Genomic DNA, 20,829 nt, shown 5'->3' on the forward strand with positions numbered 1-20,829 from the left:
CTAGCCTTTATAAATCAGAGCATTGAGTATAGAAGCTGGGATGTAATGTTAAAATTGTACAAGGCATTGGTGAGACCAAATCTGGAGTATGGTGTACAATTTTGGTCGCCCAATTATAGGAAGGATGTCAAAAAATAGAGAGAGTACAGAGGAGATTTACTAGAATGTTGCCTAGGTTTCAACAACTAAGTTACAGAGAAAGGTTGAATAAGTTAGGTCTTTATTCTCTGGAGCGCAGAAGGTTAAGGGGGGACTTGATAGAGGTCTTTAAAATGATGAGAGGGATAGACAGAGTTGATGTGGACAAGCTTTTCCCTTTGAGAATAGGGAAGATTAAAAACAAGAGGACATGACTTCAAGGGACAGCAGTTTAGGGGTAACATGAGGGGGAACTTCTTTATTCAGAGAGTGGTAGCGGTGTGGAATGAGCTTCCAGTGGAAGTGATGGAGGCAGGTTCGTTGGTATCATTTAAAAATAAATTGGATAGGCATATGGATGAGAAGGGAATGGAGGGTTATGGTATGAGTGCAGGCAGGTGGGACTAAGGGGAAAAAAGTTGTGTCGGCACGGAGTTGTAGGGCCGAGATGGCCTGTTTCCGTGCTGTAATCGTTATATGGTTATATGGTTATAAGACCAGTGACTGCAGAATCTCCTCCCATGCTCTTATAAATCAATCTATCTAGTTCCCTTACACTTGTGACTTCCCCTTCCTGAAACCTCCTATTCCTTTTGAATTTGGCTATGTTCTGCATTTTATTTTTTAAAGGTATCCAAAATAGTTTATTAGTTTCTCCTGTCTCTAACTTGCCCTCCAGTCATACAACACTGAGATGCATTGACACGATAGAGATATTTCCTGCAGACATGCAAATTTGGGCAATCTTGCCAAATCTGGGCAGCCAGAGGCACTAAATTTGGTTTTCATTCATGGGAGAGTTTCAAACGAGGAGACACAGCTTCAAGATAGGGGACTGATCATTAAACACAGATTTTTTCTTTGTAGATGGCTGAGAATTTATGTGTTTCTCTACAGTAGAGAGAGGTAGAGGCTAAATTATAAATGAAGGTATTGAGGTCAATGGAGAACTGAGAGAGGAGTTGAGGCCTAGGGTAGATCAGCCATGATTATATTGAATGGCAGGGTAGACTTGAGAGACCACATGGCCTGCTCCTGCTCATATTTTCTTGCATTGTTCTTGTTCTTGTGTTGCAGTGAGTAGGTTGCTATGCATTTTAAATGTAGAATCTCTAGCCTGAGTTCCCATTACTTTCCAATTCAAAGGAGTAAAAGCCCATACTGACCTTTGTCCTTGGTCTACTCCATTGCCAGAGTAAGGCCACATACAAACCGGTAGAACAGCACCTGGTGTAGCTTACAACCCAATGGTATGAACATTGAATTCTCCAATTTTACGTAACTCCCCCTTCTTTTTCTCCCCTCTCTCTCTGGTGCGCATTCACTTCCCTAATTACCACCACCCCCCTTCTCTGTCCATCCCCTCGAGTAAATCACCATCTGCAGTTCCTTGTGTCGCCAGTAAAGGAGCCCTTGTTCAGCATTCTGTGTCCTGCCAGACATCTGGGAGCCACCCCCATCAAATGGCTGAAAGGCAGTCAGTAAACCAATTGACAGCATGTACAAACTCCGTACAGACAGCACCAGTAGTCAGGATTGAACCCGGGTCAATGCCCCTGTAAGGCAGCAACTCTACTGCTGCGTCAGTGTGCGGCCCTTTGCAAGGTATCTCTGCAACACCTCAGATACAGTAGGAAGTTGGTGCTTTGCTGCCAGGTTCCATGATGAATACAATATTGAGGTCATGTTGGAATGACAGACGGGGGAATTTGGGACATTTGTGTGCCTTCTCAGAACATTCTGGGCCCTTAGAATGCCATTTCACACAGAGAGTGGTGAATCTCTGGAACTCTCTGCCGTAGAGGGTAGTCGAGGCCAGTTCATTGGCTATATTTAAGAGGGAGTTAGATGTGGCCCTTGTGGCTAAGGGGATCAGAGGGTATGGAGAGAAGGCAGGTACGGGATACTGAGTTGGATGATCAGCCATGATCATATTGAATGGCGGTGCAGGCTCGAAGGGCCGAATGGCCTACTCCTGCACCTAATTTCTATGTTTCTATGTAAAACAAAATGTTGTTCTGGTTTTATGGTAACTACCCACAATTACAGCATTTCTCACTCCCCTTTCTTCCCTGACCACCCCCCCCCATTGTCGCCTTCCCTTCCCTCCCCTGAAGAGTCGTGGCTAACATTGCTCTCTCCTCCAACCCTTCCACTGGCTTTTCATCTCTGGCCTTGTCCAATAATTTGCCTATCAAAGAAAACCTGTGGCTTGTGTTCACTTATTATCAGCTATGCTCTCTCCTGCCAAACCTCTCTTTGAGCTTTATTTTCCTGTCCCCCCCCCCCCCTTCCCCGCACCCCCACATCTTGCAATCAGTCTGAAGAATGATCCCGACCCAAAACATCACCTATCCATGTTATCCAGAGATGCTGCCTGACCTGATAAGTTACTCCAGCAATTTGTCTTTCCTTGGTTTTAAGGTGTGATGGTGTTGACAATATGAAGGTGTTTTTATCACGTTATCAGCAACACTGAAGTGATTCTTATCATTACAAACCAGCTGTAAACATGCTTTGGGAAACCTTAGACATTTTATAAACCTACTCACAATTCATTTAATTGTTTGGATGATGTAGGCATACCCCTCAAGCCTGGGAGTAGCTCTCCATACAGGGCCTGTCCCACTTACATGTCCTTGGCACGCAAATTACGCGACCTTTTGGTCGCATTGAGCCGCGACGGTCCCGCGAAGGTCACGCTCGATTTCATGCGCCCGCACAGCCGTCTGGAGCGAGTGACATCATTTGAAGATGGACACCAAGCTGGAGCAACTCAACGGGACCGGCAGGATCTCTGGAGAGGAGGAATGGGTGACGTTTCGTGTCGAGACTTCAGCCTGAAAGGAAGGGTCTTGACTCGAAACGTTACCCATTGCTACTCTCCAGAGATGCTGCCGGTCCCACTGAGTTACTTCTGCATTTTGTGTCCATCTTCAATTTTCTTGGCCTCGCTCTGGAAGTAGAAGTGGGGGCTGATCCGGACCGCAACGGCCGTGAGCCCCAGGCCGAGTTCGTCGATTGTTTGCCTGCTTCTGCTGCTGTTGGAGGTGAGGAAGTGAGATGTTGCGTCGCGCCAGGGTCTTGGGCCTGTCCCACTTTGGCCGTCAGTTACGCGACAGGCTGTTGGCGCGCGAAGATTTTGTTCGCTGCAAAAATTTCGGAGCCCCGCGCGATGTTGTGCACAACTACATACCCCTCCGCGATTCTCAGTGGGACCGGCCCCGCGTGGCCATACGATGCCCGTGTGCCTCAACGCGACGACAAGGTTGCGTAATTTGCGTGTAAGTGGGACAGGTCCTTACATGTATAAACATGCTCACAATCAGCTATCCTATGGGTATATTTTCAGCCACACAATATTTGCTAATGCCCAGCTGTAACTCACAATACAACTACCTTCTCAGGCCAGTGCCTACAACCAAAAACCACCATAAGTGTGCCTAAAAACAAACAATTTAATTACATAAATTAAAATATGTATGCCTGTAATTTCTATACATTGTTAATAGTCTCTTGATTTATTTTCTATGGCTCTGCAACTCCTATTGCCTAAATCCTTCACTGCGATTAAAGCACTGAAATAAGACATCCAGCTTTCAGGGTAGACATTTAATTGCAGATACTTAATGTTCTCTTGCTACACTCACGTAAAAGCTATTTTTGTGCAGGTGTGAACTTGTTTAGAATAACAGATTTGATGCCTGCCTTAACACGGCCCTGGTAGGAATTTGTTACCTTCGGTACTTGCACTCGCCTTTCAGAACAATTTTATTTCAGGTTGACAGCTACTAGTCAGTCTCTGGATATTATTCAAGCAATTATTGTTACTATATTACCTTGGTCTCTTTCACCTTTTCATGTCCAACTCCAATAGGAATGCAGAAAAAGAAATAGAAAATAGAAGATAGCCCATACAGGGCAAAACAATGCACTTTATTAATATTTCATTGAACCCCTTATTAGTATACTGTGGCTAGTTACATTATCTACAAATAACACTGCAATTACCTGCTGAGACTATTTATAAGCAGCTCCCAAACACACATCTACCACCTAAGAATTAGAAAGTTGGGGCATTAACACATCCTTCTAAAGGTTCACTTCTCAGTCATACATCATGATGACCTAGAAATTTGCTGCTATTCATTATCACTGGGTCTAAATCCTAGAACGCTGTAGATAGACACAAAATGCTGGAGTAACTCAACGGGGCAGGCAGGATCTCTGGAGAGAAGGATGACATTTGGGTGATGTTTCGGTAGGCGGCGCGGCTCTGGCCAGCAGCGGCCTCTGCAGCCTGTCCGCGTTTTTATTATTTTTTGTCTGTGTTTTTATGTAGTGTTTGTTATTTTATGTTGGGGTGTGTGTGTGTGGGGGGGTGGGAGGGGGGGGGAAACTTTTTGAATCTCTCCCTGCACTGGAGACCCGACCTTTTCTCGTCGGGTCTCAGTCGTCGTTGAGGCCGTAACGAGGAGCGGCCTCCAACAGGAAGAGACCGGGGACTCAGGTGTCGACTCACCGTTGCCGTCGCGGAGCTGGCCGAGTTCGGAGCGGTGGAGGAGCGCTGCTGCTGCTGATGCTGTGCTGCTGCTGCTGCTGCCGGAGAGTCGGAGGCTCTCTACAGGTCTGTGGACGACGGCGCCGGGAGCCCACGGCTCCCTGGGGGGAGACCGCTTTTCGGGGCTTCTGCGGCGGCGACTTCTCCCGCCCGAGTTGCGGGGTCGAAGAGCTCCTGGAGCGGGGCCTACATCACTGCCCCGCGCGGCTGGAATGGCCGCGGACTCTGCGAGCGCACGCCGGGGGCTCCAACATCAAGACCCGGTGTGCGACCTCGCACCACCCGGCGTGGCTTTAATGGCCGCGGGACAATCGCCATCGCCAGCCGGGGGCTATGACTTTGACTCTGACATCGGGGGGGGGGGGGGGAGAGTGCAGTGGAGAGAGAAGTTTATTTGGCCTTCCATCACAGCTATGTGATGGATGTTTATGTTAAATGTAATTATGTTGTGTCTGGGGTCTATTTGTGTGTAATGTATGGCTGCAGAAACGGCATTTCGTTTGGACCTCCAGGGGTCCAAATGACAATTAAATTGACTCTTGACTCTCTCTTGACTCTTGATGTTTCAGGTTGAGACCCTTCTTCAGACAGTCTGAGACGAAGACATAGAGATATGGAAGGGTAAGGTGTGAAAATTAGAGATCAAAGGGAACAAAGGAAAAGGTCGAATAGATAATTGTTAGCTGAGGGAAAGGTGACAATGAGGTATGCACTAGTTGGAGAACTCAGGTGGGGGGGGTGGAGAGAGGAAAAGCAAGGGTTACCTGAAGTTAGAGAGGTCAATACTCATACCACTGGGTTGTAAGTTGCTCAAGCAAAATATGAGGTGCTGTTCCTCCAATTTGTGTTGGGCAACGACAATGGAGGCCCAGGTCAGTATGGGAATGGGAAGGGGAGTTCCTCTACAGCACAGTGGATATATCTTCAGCTGATGGGCAGAAAGCGATTCCACTAGGATGCTCACTAGATCTCTCGGACAATTTAGGCCTTGCCAGGGGTGTCCAGATGATGTAAAAATAAATAAACGATAATTGAGCCTACAAATGGAGTTCCAAATTGATTTGAAATTAATTAAAAAACAAAGTACTGGAATTACTAATGGGATCAGGCAGCATCTCTGGGAGACGTGGATAGGTGACATTTTGGGTTGGGATCCTTCTTCTGACTAACCAAACTAATGATCTTGCAGGAGAATGTTGAGGCCGGAATGGAGACTTTGCATACTGAGATTTCCTTCCACCATGATTTTAAATGCAGCATATTTGGAGCCTTCTGTTAATAAAAAAAAGACATCGAGTCAAATTGCTGGTGTACGTGAGGGTCAACTTGCAGATTAAGGTCAAGCTACTTTAATTACCACCTATTGGCACCAATCAGTCTGCAGAAGGATCTCGACCGTGAAACGTCGTCTACCCATTCCCTCCAATAGATGCTGCCTGACCCGCTGAGTTACTCCAGCACTTTGTGTTTTGCTCAGGATTCCAGCATCTGCAGTTTCTTGTTTCACCTGTTGGTTCCAGGTTGGAGACGTCACAATCGCTGTGCATGTGATAACCAGGTCATTGAACGTCCTCAACCATGCCTGAGCCATTCGACCCCAAACCTCGTCAATTCCTTTGCTCCCGCAGATGCTGCGCGATCCGCTGGGTTCCTCGTTTACTGTCTCAATCCTAGCATGAGTGATCAAGAATTGTCTGGGCCTCTGATAAATCATGGTGATGGGGGTGAGCTGGCTGACTTTTATTTCTTGAATAATCACAGAGAAGAAATATGTTCCTCTTAACCTCCAGATCTGAGGTCAAAGTCTCAAGCATTTTCCAGTCAAAATCAGCTCGATTAGGGGACACGAGGAATAAAAGACAAATACCCCATCTGCAAATCTTGGCTTCTCACCACCTCACCCCACGGCAAGGAACAGATATTTAACTTTGAATAATGTTAGGTCTTCCCTATTGCGCCCCTCCTCTGTCACCCCCACACTGCTCCAAGTCTCGGTCAAGTTCACACCACAGTCTTCCTGCAGGCGATACTGGAGTCATTAGCAGTCGGGCCAACTCAATAGTTTTGAGCCCGCTGGAACGCGTCAGACAGGAATTACTAGTTTCCTAAATAATTTTGCAATTTCAATGATTCCCTGTTTGACCTTTAATTCCTAAACCAAGACATTTACCATCCAGGTAAGGGTCAGTCTGCGCAGGGCACTAGATGCCGGGTAAGTGTTTAATTCTCGTATGTTCCAAACAGAACAATGACATTCTTACATGCACAACATCATATGTGAATAACAGGGGCAATGATTTTTGTCTGTTGCCTACGTACACGATAAAGTAAGAGGTGGCCGAATAACAAGGCTTTGTGGTAATCATTATATTGGCAATATGATTTTATTTTCAATGTACAATTCAAAGATGAAACTTCCCTAGCGTTTGGCAGCTGAGAAAGGCGAAAATGGCATTGATGTCCCGGGACTTTGCCACCTGGTGACCCCCTCTCCCCCTCAATAACGTGCACGATTCTTGAGTTAAGTCGCTTTGTCAATTCCCGACGTCCCCAAGGCTGAGGTCAAGTCCGGTTGCCAGATTCCTTCGGTGCGGGGCTTGAGGCGAGAAAGCAGCAGCAACTTGTGAGGACATCCCGGGGCGCTCGGTGGGGAGGGACTGTGAGACACACATAGATCGCCCTAATCCGTGCTCTTGTTCCAGCATGTAACAGCGAGGGCGAGGCGCGGGCTGTCGGGCGATTCGACAAAGCATCTTAAGTGTGCAGCAGCGAACACAAACACCCTGACTCGCAATCCGCAGAAAGGAGGGCGACAGTGAGGAGACCAGGTCAGTAAGTAAAGGGGGAATTAATGTGCGCAGCGGGGAATCTCGGATGTTCATTCCAGATATGCGAGTCCACCCCGGGCTGTGTGCAGAGTGGGGCAGAGAGATCCACCCAGCCACTGCCGGCGGTGTTATGTGTGTGCCCAGTCTAGCTAACACAAAGCGGCCACTGTTGAAGCATGTAGAGGTTGGGCGGGGTAGGCGGGCGGCATCCTAGACTTCGACCCAGCCGCCCGCACAGCGACCTTTCTGTAGCCCTTTACTCGCGTTGTAGTGAACGCGTTTGGTGCAGTAATAATGGAATGCAATTTGATGCAAGACTGCAAACTGAGGCTGGAGCGAAGCGATCCCACGGCCCGCAGATGTGGCGGAGGTTGAATCTCTGTTTTATTTATCTCCGGGTGTCTGACATCCTGAAATCAGATCGGACAGGAAAGCAAGCAAGTTTCAAAAAAAATCCTGTTGCCACGTCTGGCCGCGTGGTCCTCGATGGGCATAAAAAGTGCTCTATAAAAGGAATGGGAGACTACACTCCCCTGGAGCCAATCCCAGCGGTTTTCACAATGGTGCACGGCTGCATTTCTTGGGATCCAATCCTTCCAGTGACCCCGCCCCGTTCCCCAGACAAATACTGGGAGCATTCATTCGGCGCCTGGACTGTTTTCCATCTATGGGGAAATTGATCTTGTAGGTAGGATTCCTGGGGATATGACTGTAAGAACTCAGAAATGTTGGCATTAGCTTCGGGTGTCCCGGGCTAGGTTTACAAACCGGACTGCTGACAGGATCAGGTATGTATTGAGGGTGGGTGGGTAATCAAGATCCCTTAACACTCCTGTTTTAAGCAGTTTCGGATATAGATTTGTTTTTAGGTAATTGATTAGTTGCAATTATCTCGGTTGCGCGCTATTTTTCCATGCTGTGTTTGTTTTGGGACAACGGGATTTTATAGGAAGGTTGGATGAACAGGGAAGTTTTAATCAGAAATCATGTCTTAACCAATTTCTGGTCATAAGAGACGATGGTACGTTTGTGGATGATTGATCGGCGCGAACTCCTTGGGCAACCAGTCCGAAAGCCCCGTCCAAGCTAAACATCCATAAAAACGGGATTCACCGCTGGCTCATGGTTTGGAAATTCCGAGCGCAAACTGCCCAGGACATTCCACACCAGAACTCACTGGATCCCAAATGATATTTGGTATCATTGATCCGCGCGGAATGCTGCGTGAAATACGCATTCGCTGTAACCAGTGTGGGTGAGGAGGGTGGTGGGGGGTAAAGGTTGACGGGCGACAGTTAGTGACCCTAGTTTGTGTAAACCCAGCCATTTACATCACATTTGCTTTCACCGGTGGCAGAAATGAAATACGCCCTGGAAGCACACGGCTGATTTGATTTGTGTTTTGTTTATCTCCGATCTCAGGGCTGCTCTTTCTCTCTCCAAATACCAAGGCTTGTTTAATCTGCATGCTTTTGACGTTGTGCTTGGCTCCTTCGGCACTCGGCGCACACATACACACACACACACACACACACACACTGAGTCTATTCCCAGCCAATTCTCCTGTTCCGTTCTCACAGTGGTTTGACTCCAGGAGCCCGACCCGCTCTTCTGAAAACATTCAACCGATTTCCCCCAACCTGAATTGCGGACCGGGATCGACTCCGAATGACAGGTAAGGCGTTAAAGTGTCTCATCCCTGTTTTTCCTCTGGGATGGGTTCCACGCCTGTGGGCAGATGCCACTGTGTAGTGGAGGTGCTGTTGATGGGAAGGACCCGCGGGTGGAACGGTTTCTGGCCGTTCTGGAGAGGGAGTGGGCTGGTCGAGAGGAGATCGATTGGGTTTTTTGTTACTGAGAAGGGAAATTTACACCGGGCTGGATAAGGCGGGGAGCTGGAATTACCCGAGACGTTGCAGCAAAGAGGAAACAGTAACACGGTGAGGTTTGCTTTTGTTCAATACGTTGTCCAGGTACAAAGTGGACTAAATGGTTCCTGTTTCTCTGGCCCTTCAGTCCCTAGGTTAAGAAATGACATTGGTGATTTCGATGAGCAGATTATGCGATCTTCCCATTGAAGAGGCTTCAGATATCCCGGAGTACGCGCCCATCTGGGAAGAATCTTTCAGCAAAACCGCAGCGATTTCAACCCAGATTAAATACGGAGAGCCCACAGGTCAGTCGGGAGCAGGTACCAGACATCGCATCTCATCTCACCCGCTTGTGTTTTTCTCCTGGGCTCCAGCCCCGTGTGTTTGGGTGCGGGCGGTCTGCACTCCGGGCTGCCAATGTGTGCTGCTCAGCCACAGTTTATAACGGGGGCGGCGAGGGAGAGCCAAGGTAGGTGAAAATCAATATGAATTTCACAAGAGGAAACACAGACTTTGTTTTGTTTTTATCCCGATTTCTTACAACTGCCTGCCACAGTGTACAGCCATATATATATATATATATACATATATACTATATATTTCAGAAAGCTGTAACAAATTGTTTTTGAATAAAATGACAGCAATAAAGTAAAAATAATTAATATTTAATCCCCAACATGATTATTCACAGATTGCCGAGGTGATCAACACGCTGTAGGGTAGTCTCAACACAAAGACACGTGCTGTTCATTGTAAAGTTCGCAGTAAGTGTGCCGGTCTGTAGCTGTTGGTCCGTGGCAGAGATTTCAAACTGATAATTTCATGGGGTTCAAATGACCCAAGCTTGACTCTCACAATATTTAAATCTTTCATAGGTCTGGACATTTCTGTTTGCATAAAAGATTTTCACCAGTGTCAACTGGTTAAAATGATGTGGGGACAGGGAGTGTGGAGGTTGCTGCTCTCTTTAACCCAGTCAAAATTAACAGACGGAGGAAACTATAAAAGGAAGACACAAAATGCTGGAGTAACTCAGCGGGTGACGTTTCGGGTCGAGACCCTTCTTCATATAGAGGGATTCATTTTCACTCCAATAGTGCTATCAAGTATGCAACTGGTTAGTCTGATCACAACATTTTGATAACTGATTCTATATCAAGTGTTCACCAAAACATATAAACAGTCTTTGTATGTTATACCAAAGCACAGCATTATGGCAACATGACTCCAGTCACTAACTCTACGGTCCAGGATAGCCAAATGTATGGCACAGTTGTGATGCCCTTTTAAGATCTGCTGTTGGATTGGAGTGACCAGAAAAACACTGGCGTGACAATTTGGAACAGATCTGAAGTTACATGAAACGAGGTGAGATCCTCATTTAAAGGTAATTAGAATCATAATTCTACCATCCAAGAACAGAATCATCTAGGGTCTTCCCAGGAATGGCATGTGATACTGATAAAAGTCTAGCTACCATCTATGCCAGCATTGTCTTTGGAAAGTTTGAACAAAATGTGGAAGCAATGTGCAGCCTGGTTTGACACCAATCTTCACTAACATGGTTGTTGTTGTTGATCTGTTGGTTAAGAGCACGGCTTGCATGCACAGTGGAGCAAGTGTACAATGAAGAAACATTTCTGAAAGCAGCTGCATTCCAAACTCTTTAATGGAGATTACCAGGCAGGCAGGAAAAGATTCAGGGATCTGCTCAAAGTCTGCTTGAAGAAAGGAACCATTTTCATGAACTCCTGGGAATCTTTGGCTCATGACTAGCTCCGTCGAGAAGGAGTATTTAGGATGGTTTTGAAAACCCCAAGACCATGCATTAGGGTAATACGGGGACCCTGTGTAAGCTATGGAAAGAGCGGACAACCTCACAAACCACCCACCCCTGTCGTCCCAACCTGCCTAATCTTTGCAAGAGTCTGTAGTTTTTACATAGGCCTTAGTAGCCACCTCAAAACCCACAAAATTGGGGTAGAAGCAAGCCAGCCTCGATCTCAAAGGACTAAACTGGTTATCAAAGTACATGCTGAGGCCTTATAATGGAGCATGGAACTGGTTTATTTTACCAATGGCCATATATAATTATTCCAATTTAGCATGATTTTATTCCAATTGTGTTCTGCTTCTAGAATAGAATAGAATAGAATGCCTTTTATTGTCATTTCAAACAGCTTGGTTTGAACGAAATTGCAATTTCTGCAGTCTTGCACATTCCAAATATAAGTGTATTACATAAGGAACTACGATTGCATATTGCACCCTTTATCAAAGATTTACATTTTTCGCCAGTCATTATCTTTCAACTAAAATGTTTAAGGACTTGCTTTAAAGAAAATAGAGATAGTAGTGATAGCATTGCACAAATTAGTTAACTTGTTGAAGGTGAGATGGTGGAGATATGGAGAGAAGCTCAATAGAAAGTGACCTTGGAAAAGTGAGCATCTTTGGTAAATGAGGCGAGAGCAATGAATGCATTTGTTATTGTCTGTTCTATCTGTCTCAGTTTGCAATGCTTGGACTTAAGGGAGCTGAAATAAGTGCAGTACCAAGAAAATAACTGGGGTAAGATAGGAATGCACATCCAGTCAGTCATCACCTGAAAAAAACGCAAAATATGTTGATTGTTTTTAGATTTAACTATTTTGATGTACTGCTATACCCAGAAGTCAACATATTTCCCCTTTCAGTTGTTGACTAGAAGTTTATGTCTCACCAATTTTCAATTTTTCTAAATAATATTGAGTACTTAATATTTTCTACCATGATTTACAAAGTGACCCTTATACATTTCAGTTGCAGCTATAATTCAAAAGTTGTACTTTGGATTTTCAACAGTCATCTTCATTTGCTTCTGATGCATTCCTGGTATAATCAACTATACTATTGGTACTATCTCAGAGCAGTTATCAAAAATAAAAAGTTTCCATATGCGGGAGGCCCAGTGCATTCCAGAGTTAAGTGTAGAAATTGATTTACCATAAATTCAAAACACTTGTCAGATGGTTCCTGAGATTTAAATTTTTCAACATTTATCAATAGTTGTCAAATTCAGGACATATGGTGACAGTGAGCAAACTGATCATCGTTTGATGCAGTAGGAATGTAAGAATAAATTGCATATTTATACATTTAATTATTATGTTTTTGTTGGGCTTGTACTTCAAAACAGTGCAAATAAATATTAGGTAGAGTTTCCACTCCTGGCAATAATCCACGGAAATTCACCCGTTCATTTTATTTTCATCATACTTGTCTGGAGGTAAATTTAGGGTAAATTGCACAGAACACCTTGATCTGAGATCACAAAATGATGTCTTTGTTAAAGTTCTTTTTTTTCTTTAACATTAGATGGAATGCTGCCTATCACACAGAAAGTCAAGGAAAATATAGCTCTTCTCTGCATGTCCATAACAACCAAATCTTAGCCTACATTTAACACATTTTCAATGGGCTAAAAGCAAATTTTCCCTTTTTGAGTTAAGCTGAAATTACCTGTAAAATAAATAGCTTATATCATATTTTTATTCCAGGACAAATCAAAATCGAGAGCATGATAAAGAATATGATTTAAAAATGGAGTAATATGTGAAACAAAATATACTTGTGTTTTTAATACTTCTGCAGTGTGCAGTTGCATCATAATTCTGTAAATGCATTCATGAACTCTGGTTCACCAATATAAATATGTAAGTCCCAAAGTTTAAAAGATTTTTCTCCAAACATGGTCTCACTCAGATGAAGCTAAGATCAGAGAAAAAAAAGTGTGGTGGTCAGTCTACCTTAAAGAATGAGCCTCCATTTCTTTTTGGCAATTGATTTAACAGTTGAAATTCTTTAGCTTCTGCAGTTTAAATAAACTGGCCAAAAAGCTTGATTTTTACTCTCATCTTGGCTTTGGGATTCAAAGTAGAAGCAGGATTGCACAAGTTTGGGTCTAGCAATAACCTTGTTATAATTGGTCAGTCTTTCATAGGAATTACTTTTAGGAATGTAGGAAATGTGCAATCATTCATTCCCTCAGCAGATTATTCTCTGGAATCATTGCTGACCTGGATTACAATCTTATTTACTCACGTCAGTTCAGTTTAGTTTATTGTCACGTGTAGCGAGGTACAGTGAAAAGCTCTCGTGCTCCAAATAACGCAAAATCTGTACCAGAGACCTTCTTCTTCTTACGTATGGCGTGCACAACCTAAAGTTGGACAACTTGTTCTATTTGATCTTATTTGATTGTGCACGCCGGGTTGATTGCGTTCGTTGAAACAGGGCGGACCACGTGAAGGTTGCAATCTCCCACCCCCACCAGAGACCTTAATCCTAATCATTAAAGGATTACAATTTCAGCAACAATAATGGGTTTGGTTAAGGAGGGAAATATTGTGTAAATCTCTAGGCAACAAACAATGTATAATGAATAATTGTGCATGTAAAATCAATTTGTCACTCATGGTGTACACCTGGAAATTCAAGAGAAGGAGATAACTATAGATTAAGAAGATTTGGCTATCTTAATTCATCTTTCTGAAATTACTCCAATACTTCCCAGGTATCCCCAAATTTCAAAAGATTTTCTCCACACATGAACGATTTAAGGTTTCGCCTTTGTTCTGTTTCTGAATCCAGTCTTTGAATGAGAATTTCCTGACATCAATCCTAAATTTATCCTTATTAATTTGGCCGTGTGGCTTTCCTCTCACATTTCAAAGCCGTAAGGGTTTGTAGGTTAATTGGCCTCCGTTTAAAAAGATTGTGCGGGGAGAGGATGTGAATGTGGAACAAAATAGAACTAGTGTGAACAGGTGATCAATGGTCGGTGTGGTCTCAATGGGCCAAAGGGCCTGTTTCCATGCTGTATTTCTCTAAAAAATAAAAGAGCCTCTTCTTTATAATATAACTAATGATATTAAGGAATTGTACTTGTCAAATGTAGCATTTGAAATTCTACTGTTGCCATTAACAAGAATCTCATATTAAGAGACAGCTCTACACTGAATTGATTGGACTCCAACAATGTTGGATTGACCCCTCTGGACTTAATAATTCATTAATTTCAAAAGGGATGCTCGAGTCACAGGATTACTTAATGGAGAGGCAATGTATCATCTTTCATTCAGTGCGACAAAAATAGCCAGAGGAAATGACTCATTCAAATCTCTTAGGTTAAGGCAGTAATAAAGTAAAACAATAGGAAGAAAAAGTAGCAATTATTATTCAGAGAGATGTTTAATGATCATAACTATGCTGAAATGTCAATCTTGTTATGTGGCCTTTAATACAACAGAAATAATTGCGCTCATTGAATTGTACGCATTGAATCGTGAATAGTGCAAGACCTGGATAGAGTGGTCGAATAGTGATAGGACTGGATAGAGTGGAGAGGATGTTTTCACTAGTGGGAGGTCTAGGATCAGAGGCCATAATCTCAGAATAAAAGGAAGGTAGATAAAAATGCTGGAGAAACTCAGCGGGTGAGGCAGCATCAATGGAGCAAAGGAATAGGTGACGTTTCGGGTCGAGACCTTCGATTTTTCCAGCATCTGCAGTTCCTTCTTAAACATTCAGAATAAAAGGACGTATCTTTAGAAAGGAGATGAGTAGGAATTTCAATCTGTGGAATTCATTGCCACAGAAGGTTGTGTATGCCAAGTCAGTGGATATATTTAAGGTGGAGATTGATAGATTCTTCATTATTAAGGGTGTCAGGGGTTATGGGGGGAAGGCAGGAGAATGGTGTTGAAAAGGAAAGAGATCAGCCATAATTGAACAGCAGAGTAGTCTCAATGGGCCGAATGGCCTAATTCTGCTCCTATGACATGAACTTATGACGACATGCCATTAGTGACATTTTAAGCGTGCTCTTTTCCCTGCGACGAATAAGTCAATAGGACGTGTAATTGGAAAATAGTATTGTATGTACATTCGAATATTTTATTGACTTTGGAATTGTTCCATAGCAGCAAATACTTTATTAATTCTCAATTGTAAGGGGAAAAGGATAAAATAAATAGTGAAGAGATCTCTAACCACATGTTACTGCCTTTGATTAATTTCTACAGAATCCTCTTGCAAAGGAATCTCAAATTTTCTAACAACGTCCAAGATAGCATACTTCAAACGGAAATATGTGGAAGATGAAGATCTTCACCCACCTGCTCACAGTTGCTGCCAAAAAGTAGGTCGAAAGAATTTATTAGAACTCTTTTACAACTTAATGACTACTTTCTGTTATATTTGGTGCAGTTTTGTATCGACACAAAATAGAAGAAGGAGATATACTCCACACACGCAATATCTGGTCAGTTTAGCAATGTTCATTACATCTCCACAGTTCTCCAGTGCTTTAGGAAGTTATTGATTTGAAAAATGATTAAGCATGAGAATCCTAGATAAAAACGGGGATTAAAGAGTTACTTTGCACATCTTCCAAAGCCTGTACAAAACATACAGGATCTTTGTTTAGTAAGGCCAGTGACTGAACAAAGAAAACTATAAAGATATGGGATATGTTAGTGATAAATCGCATGAAGAAGAAAATAATCATGCATATTAATTGACTTGTCCTCTTTTCCACATTCTTCACATTGCAGGAACACTCTGTAGTTTATAGGATTGAGTTTGTGAATGGTTGAGGTTTAATGTACATACATGAACTCAATTATAATTATATCAGATAGCAATGGGACCAAGCTTGTGGAATAAAAATAGAAATATGAACAACAGTAAATCAAGAATGTTCATAGTTAGCCAAAGATAATAGGTGTAGGAGTAGGCCATTCGGCCCTTCGAGCCAGCACCGCCATTCAATGTGATCATTCAATTCAATTCAATTGCCATTTATTGTCATTCAAACAAGTGAGGTTTGAATGGTATTTCGTTCGTTCATGGCTGATCATCCACAATCAGTACCTTGTTCCTGCCTTCTCCCCATGTCCCCTGACTCCGCTATCTTTAAGGGTCGTCTTATTAAAGAGAATCATATGGCTTTATTATTTGATGACTTACTTTTTTCCTTTGGTTTAGTCACGGACATTGGTCGCTCCTGAGGATCGTACCCACATACTTCGTTTATCATTGGAAAAATTAAGACTTATTGAAGATCCCGAAGTATTTTTGCGTCGATCAGTATTGATCAACAACTTACTGAAGCGGATCCGAGGGGAGATGCAGAATGACTGGTATTTGTCTGCCTGCTCTTTTGGGGAGACGAGGCCTAATAATTGGTTTGGATCGCAAGACTCTACCTGCAGGAAGCGGCTGCGGATTGCCAAGGAATATGAGAGCAGCCTGCATGATTGCTGTTTTTACCAGGAACGTGGCAACCAGTATTCAGTGATACCTTTCTCAGTTTATAATGGGGAGAGAGTTGCCTCCACTCTGCCAAGTTGCTCTCGCCAGGGCATGGGCTGCCCTGACGTTTACGGAATACACAGCACGCATCCCAGAATTGAACTGGCAACCAGTGCATTGTCTGACATTTATGAGAACATTGAAAAAAATGGTGATAAGGAAATCCATAAGGAAGATGAACATCAAAAGGAAAGCAACACAGAGAAACATACCTCCTGCGAAAGGGGCCCCCCTCGTGTGTGCAGTGATAAGGAGGTTGATTGCACAGCGACAGGCTTCAGAAATGATGGAATTGTTTCTCCTGAATCTGGGTTAGATTCCAGCATATTAAAGCAATATGTAGGCGATCACAAACTTTGTTGTGTAGAGGAAGCAAAATTAGAAGCAGCTTGTTTTGCAATGGCCACAACCAACAGTTTAACAAGCATAGCTAAGAGCACATGCAGAGTTAGTGACACTTATTAGCAGGAACGCCCATTACAGAAACTGATGTTGAATCTTTACCATCATGCTGATGCACTTTATACCATTCTTGAAACTAGATCCTGAAGAAAAAATATGTAGGAAAGGAAATAAACCAGCACATTGTGGTTTGGTTTTCTTATACTTACCATTATAGCAGGTTAAGGTTTTATGTTATAGACAGTGGTTTATACAGAGAAAAACTTGAGTGTGATCGAAGGTGCCTTAAATTTGTTACCACAGTGTTAAAGTTTGCAGGACTATACGAATCATCTGTTGGGGGTTAGCTGTAGGAGATTTTATAATATTTTCTTATATTTTGACTTGCCACAGAACATCAGCTCTAACACATAGAAAGCGAGAATTTTTGTTTGTTATTTTAAATTTACCATTTTGAACAGATAATGTGTATAATTTCAGCCTGTTCTCCGTGTAATATTCTTGAATAAGCCAACAGTGTGTTCCATGAGCAAACATCCAGCTGCTTGAGCATTTCCATAGCAACAGTTAGACGGCTGCAGAAAATTAAATTTGTGCTGTACAGTCTGTGAATTGGTGGCTGACATAATTCCTCCATTTATTTTTGAAGAATTGCAATGCTTTACTTAACCTTTAAACTAAAAAAAAAAAACATTTCTTCAAGCTTCTTTCCTGCTTTTTGCTGAAAATCCAAAATCATTTTATCGACATAATCATCAGCAAACACCATAGAATGAAATCTTGTTCGTAGGGACTGCTCAGTTGTAACTGGATTTTAAAACTTTTGGAGCCATATTAGCTCAAATGAGGAATGGAAAATGCTCTCCATAAAACCAATTGCATTTGGAGTGATCAAGTCCTTTACATTAAGGCATTTGCTTTTTTGTTGTGATTGTGGCCGGTATTTATGTTTCCAATGCAATTGTATATGCTTTTATAAAAATCAAAAAATAATAATCGGGGTCCTTTTCCACGTGATATGGTAAATTGGTTCATACAAGTGTTTTACAGTAAAATGTGATTTACATGTAAGATATTTATTAAACAGTAGAACATTTTACACAGGAGTAGTTCAATATTAATTTTCCTCAGAATACGTGGAAACAAATTGGTTCCAAGTGGGAATAGAAATGATTAAATACATTAAATCAAGTTTTCTCCTGTCCAAGTGTATTTGGAAATAAAATAAGGCTTTAGAAATAAAAATAACTAGCTTGCATTTGAGAAATGCCTTTACCCATCAATATATACCCCAATGCATGTGACTCTACAAAAGGGAAATTCATAGATTGCAGTTATTTTGCAGCTAATATTGATCTTCAAATTTGCCATCAAAAGCAGTAAGTTAAAGACCACATTTAACAATTGTGTTTTGGATGAAATTCTGTTGCTTGGCTATGAAGATATAGTACTATGCAACCAAATTGCTAGGTTATAGTCTCCTGTAAACAATATGAACCTGATGCCTTGGGGTGTACCTGCAGACTCTATTGCCATCTCACCCATTCTTTATTATTCAATCTTCTATTTGGATAGGTTGGAAAAGGTCACATCATAACTCCAGACCATTTATGCTAAAACTGATAGATAGATTTATTCACAGAATGCACAGAATCAGAAAGACACGCCAGAGTAAACTTGCCAAGGTGTGGTTTCCATTTGTAGACTTGCTGAACCTGTTCATTTTGAAGTACAAATTCTCCAAATTATGTTCCCATTTGGAAAATGTGTTGGGTAAAATTTAGCTTGTGACATTGATCATTCTTGCCAAGTTGTATTTTACTTATTAATCTTGAAATATAGTAGACAGGTTGAAAAATACATTATAATGAAGTTATGCTTGGAATTATGCAGTGAATCAATTAGGCTGTGGGCCGAGGAGCTTTTTCGTTGTAGGTTTGTGACCCAACTCGCAGAACTACCTGCATTTTTAACATATTGTGTAAAAATATATAAATCATGCCTGAAACTCGTCAAGACTAAAACCTGCACATTTTTAAGAAATATGAGTAATTGCCCAATCAATGCACATTTGATATGAGGTCGGACACAAATTGACCAATCCTGCGCTTTGTTTTATGGTCGTTAGGCAGCGAGGACCCTGGGATCATGGCTGCCTCCTCATTACATCTAAACAATAACAAGGTTTCCAAGATTAAGGTAATGCTAACCTTGTTGATCATTTTGTTTTGCAATTGATTTATCTTTATAAAGTTATGATGTGAACTGTTAAATAAAAATGATAAATAACAAATGTAGAGCTAGGGTTAGGATTAGGGTCAGTCTGTCGGTCGGGCTTGTCGGTAGACTGATAGATGCTGTGGGGGATCAGTCGGGCTGTCGGGCTGTCCGGTGGGTGGTGAGCGTTGGGCCTGGCCTCTGGTGGGTGCTGTGAGTGCGAGTGGTCGGATGGCTGGTGTTGCAGCAAGCGTGCGGGCGGACTGACGGAGCTGGCGCTATGGTGCTGCTGAGGGCGGCCTGGGCGGCGTGTGGGGCAGTGCTGGCTGAGGTAGACGCGCTGCGGGGCCACACGTACGGAGCCTGCAGCCGATCCCAAAGCGGCCCCAGCACCAGCCGTGGGCAGCTCTGGAAGGGGGGGGGGGGGGGGGGGGGTTAGGGTTAGGCATTTTCCTGTCAGTGGAAGATGCCTACAAGCCCTGTCCCACTGTACGAGTTCATTCAAGTGCTCTCCCGAGTTTAAACAAAAATCAAACTCGTGGTAAGCACATAGAATGTACGTAGCGGGTACGTCGGAGCTCAGGCATGTCTCTTAGCGGCTCGTTACACTAACGGCGGGTACTCGGGAAACGCGGTAGGCTCGGAAGGACTCGTGAAGATTTTTCAACATGTTGAAAAATGTCCATAGAGCACTGAGTACTTACGAGTGGCCATTACCGTAAATCTCCGAGTTCGAATCAGGGCAAACTCGGGAGAACTCTTGAATGAACTTGTACAGTGGGACAGGGCTTTTAGCCTTCCCCCAGCCTGGCACTGCCCCAGTCCCACTATGGCCGTGACCCCCCCCCCCCACTCTGCACACTGGGGTTCAGTCAGTGGGGTTCAGTAAACAGAGGAACTGTCCTCACCCATTAATTAGGCTGGTTCAGGAGCCGGACCTCTGCGGCACACATTCAAAACACACACGCAATTATATTCATTATATTATTTTTATATAATATAATTATACATAATTATATATGATTACAGTCATATTCACGTCATACATATACATATATGGTATCATAATATATGGTTTAAAGAGACTGCAACACGGAAATAGGCTCCCGATGTGTAATACGGGCTTTGGACACTAGATGGCGCTTACCTTTCCGATCTCATTTTCTAATTAGTTTAATTAATTAATGTGCAACTTTTGGCACTGACGAGTTATGACATCCTTCTCAATTATATTTTACCTAAATCTCTGCAAAATGTCATGTAGTTCTGAGACATGGGTCACAAAAGTTGATTTCTAGACACATTTTTGACACTCGGCCCACAGCCTAAATCTGCAGAACAGAAGAATATAAGAAAATAGGAACAGGAGTAGGCTACTCAGCCCCTCAAGCCTGCCCCACTATTCAATATGAGTTTGGCTGATCTCCCCTACGCCTCATCCCTTCTGTGCCAGATC

General features: G+C 43.0%; 1 protein-coding gene across 1 annotated transcript; it reads left to right on the forward strand.

Annotated features, from left to right (window-relative positions):
• Positions 1 to 9,562: 9,562 nt before the first annotated feature.
• On the forward strand, positions 9,563 to 18,260 carry sertad4 (SERTA domain containing 4). The gene is given in 6 exon segments (XM_055639700.1): positions 9,563 to 9,703; positions 10,090 to 10,174; positions 10,274 to 10,432; positions 10,435 to 10,515; positions 15,464 to 15,579; positions 16,428 to 18,260. Coding segments are annotated over 4 exon segments (1,095 nt in total). The 5' UTR covers positions 9,563 to 9,703; positions 10,090 to 10,174; positions 10,274 to 10,326; the 3' UTR covers positions 17,220 to 18,260.
• The last annotated feature ends 2,569 nt before the right edge of the window (positions 18,261 to 20,829 follow it).

Source organism: Leucoraja erinacea, chromosome 8 (assembly GCF_028641065.1).
Source record: "Leucoraja erinacea ecotype New England chromosome 8, Leri_hhj_1, whole genome shotgun sequence".
Classification (NCBI taxonomy): Eukaryota; Metazoa; Chordata; class Chondrichthyes; order Rajiformes; family Rajidae; genus Leucoraja; species Leucoraja erinaceus.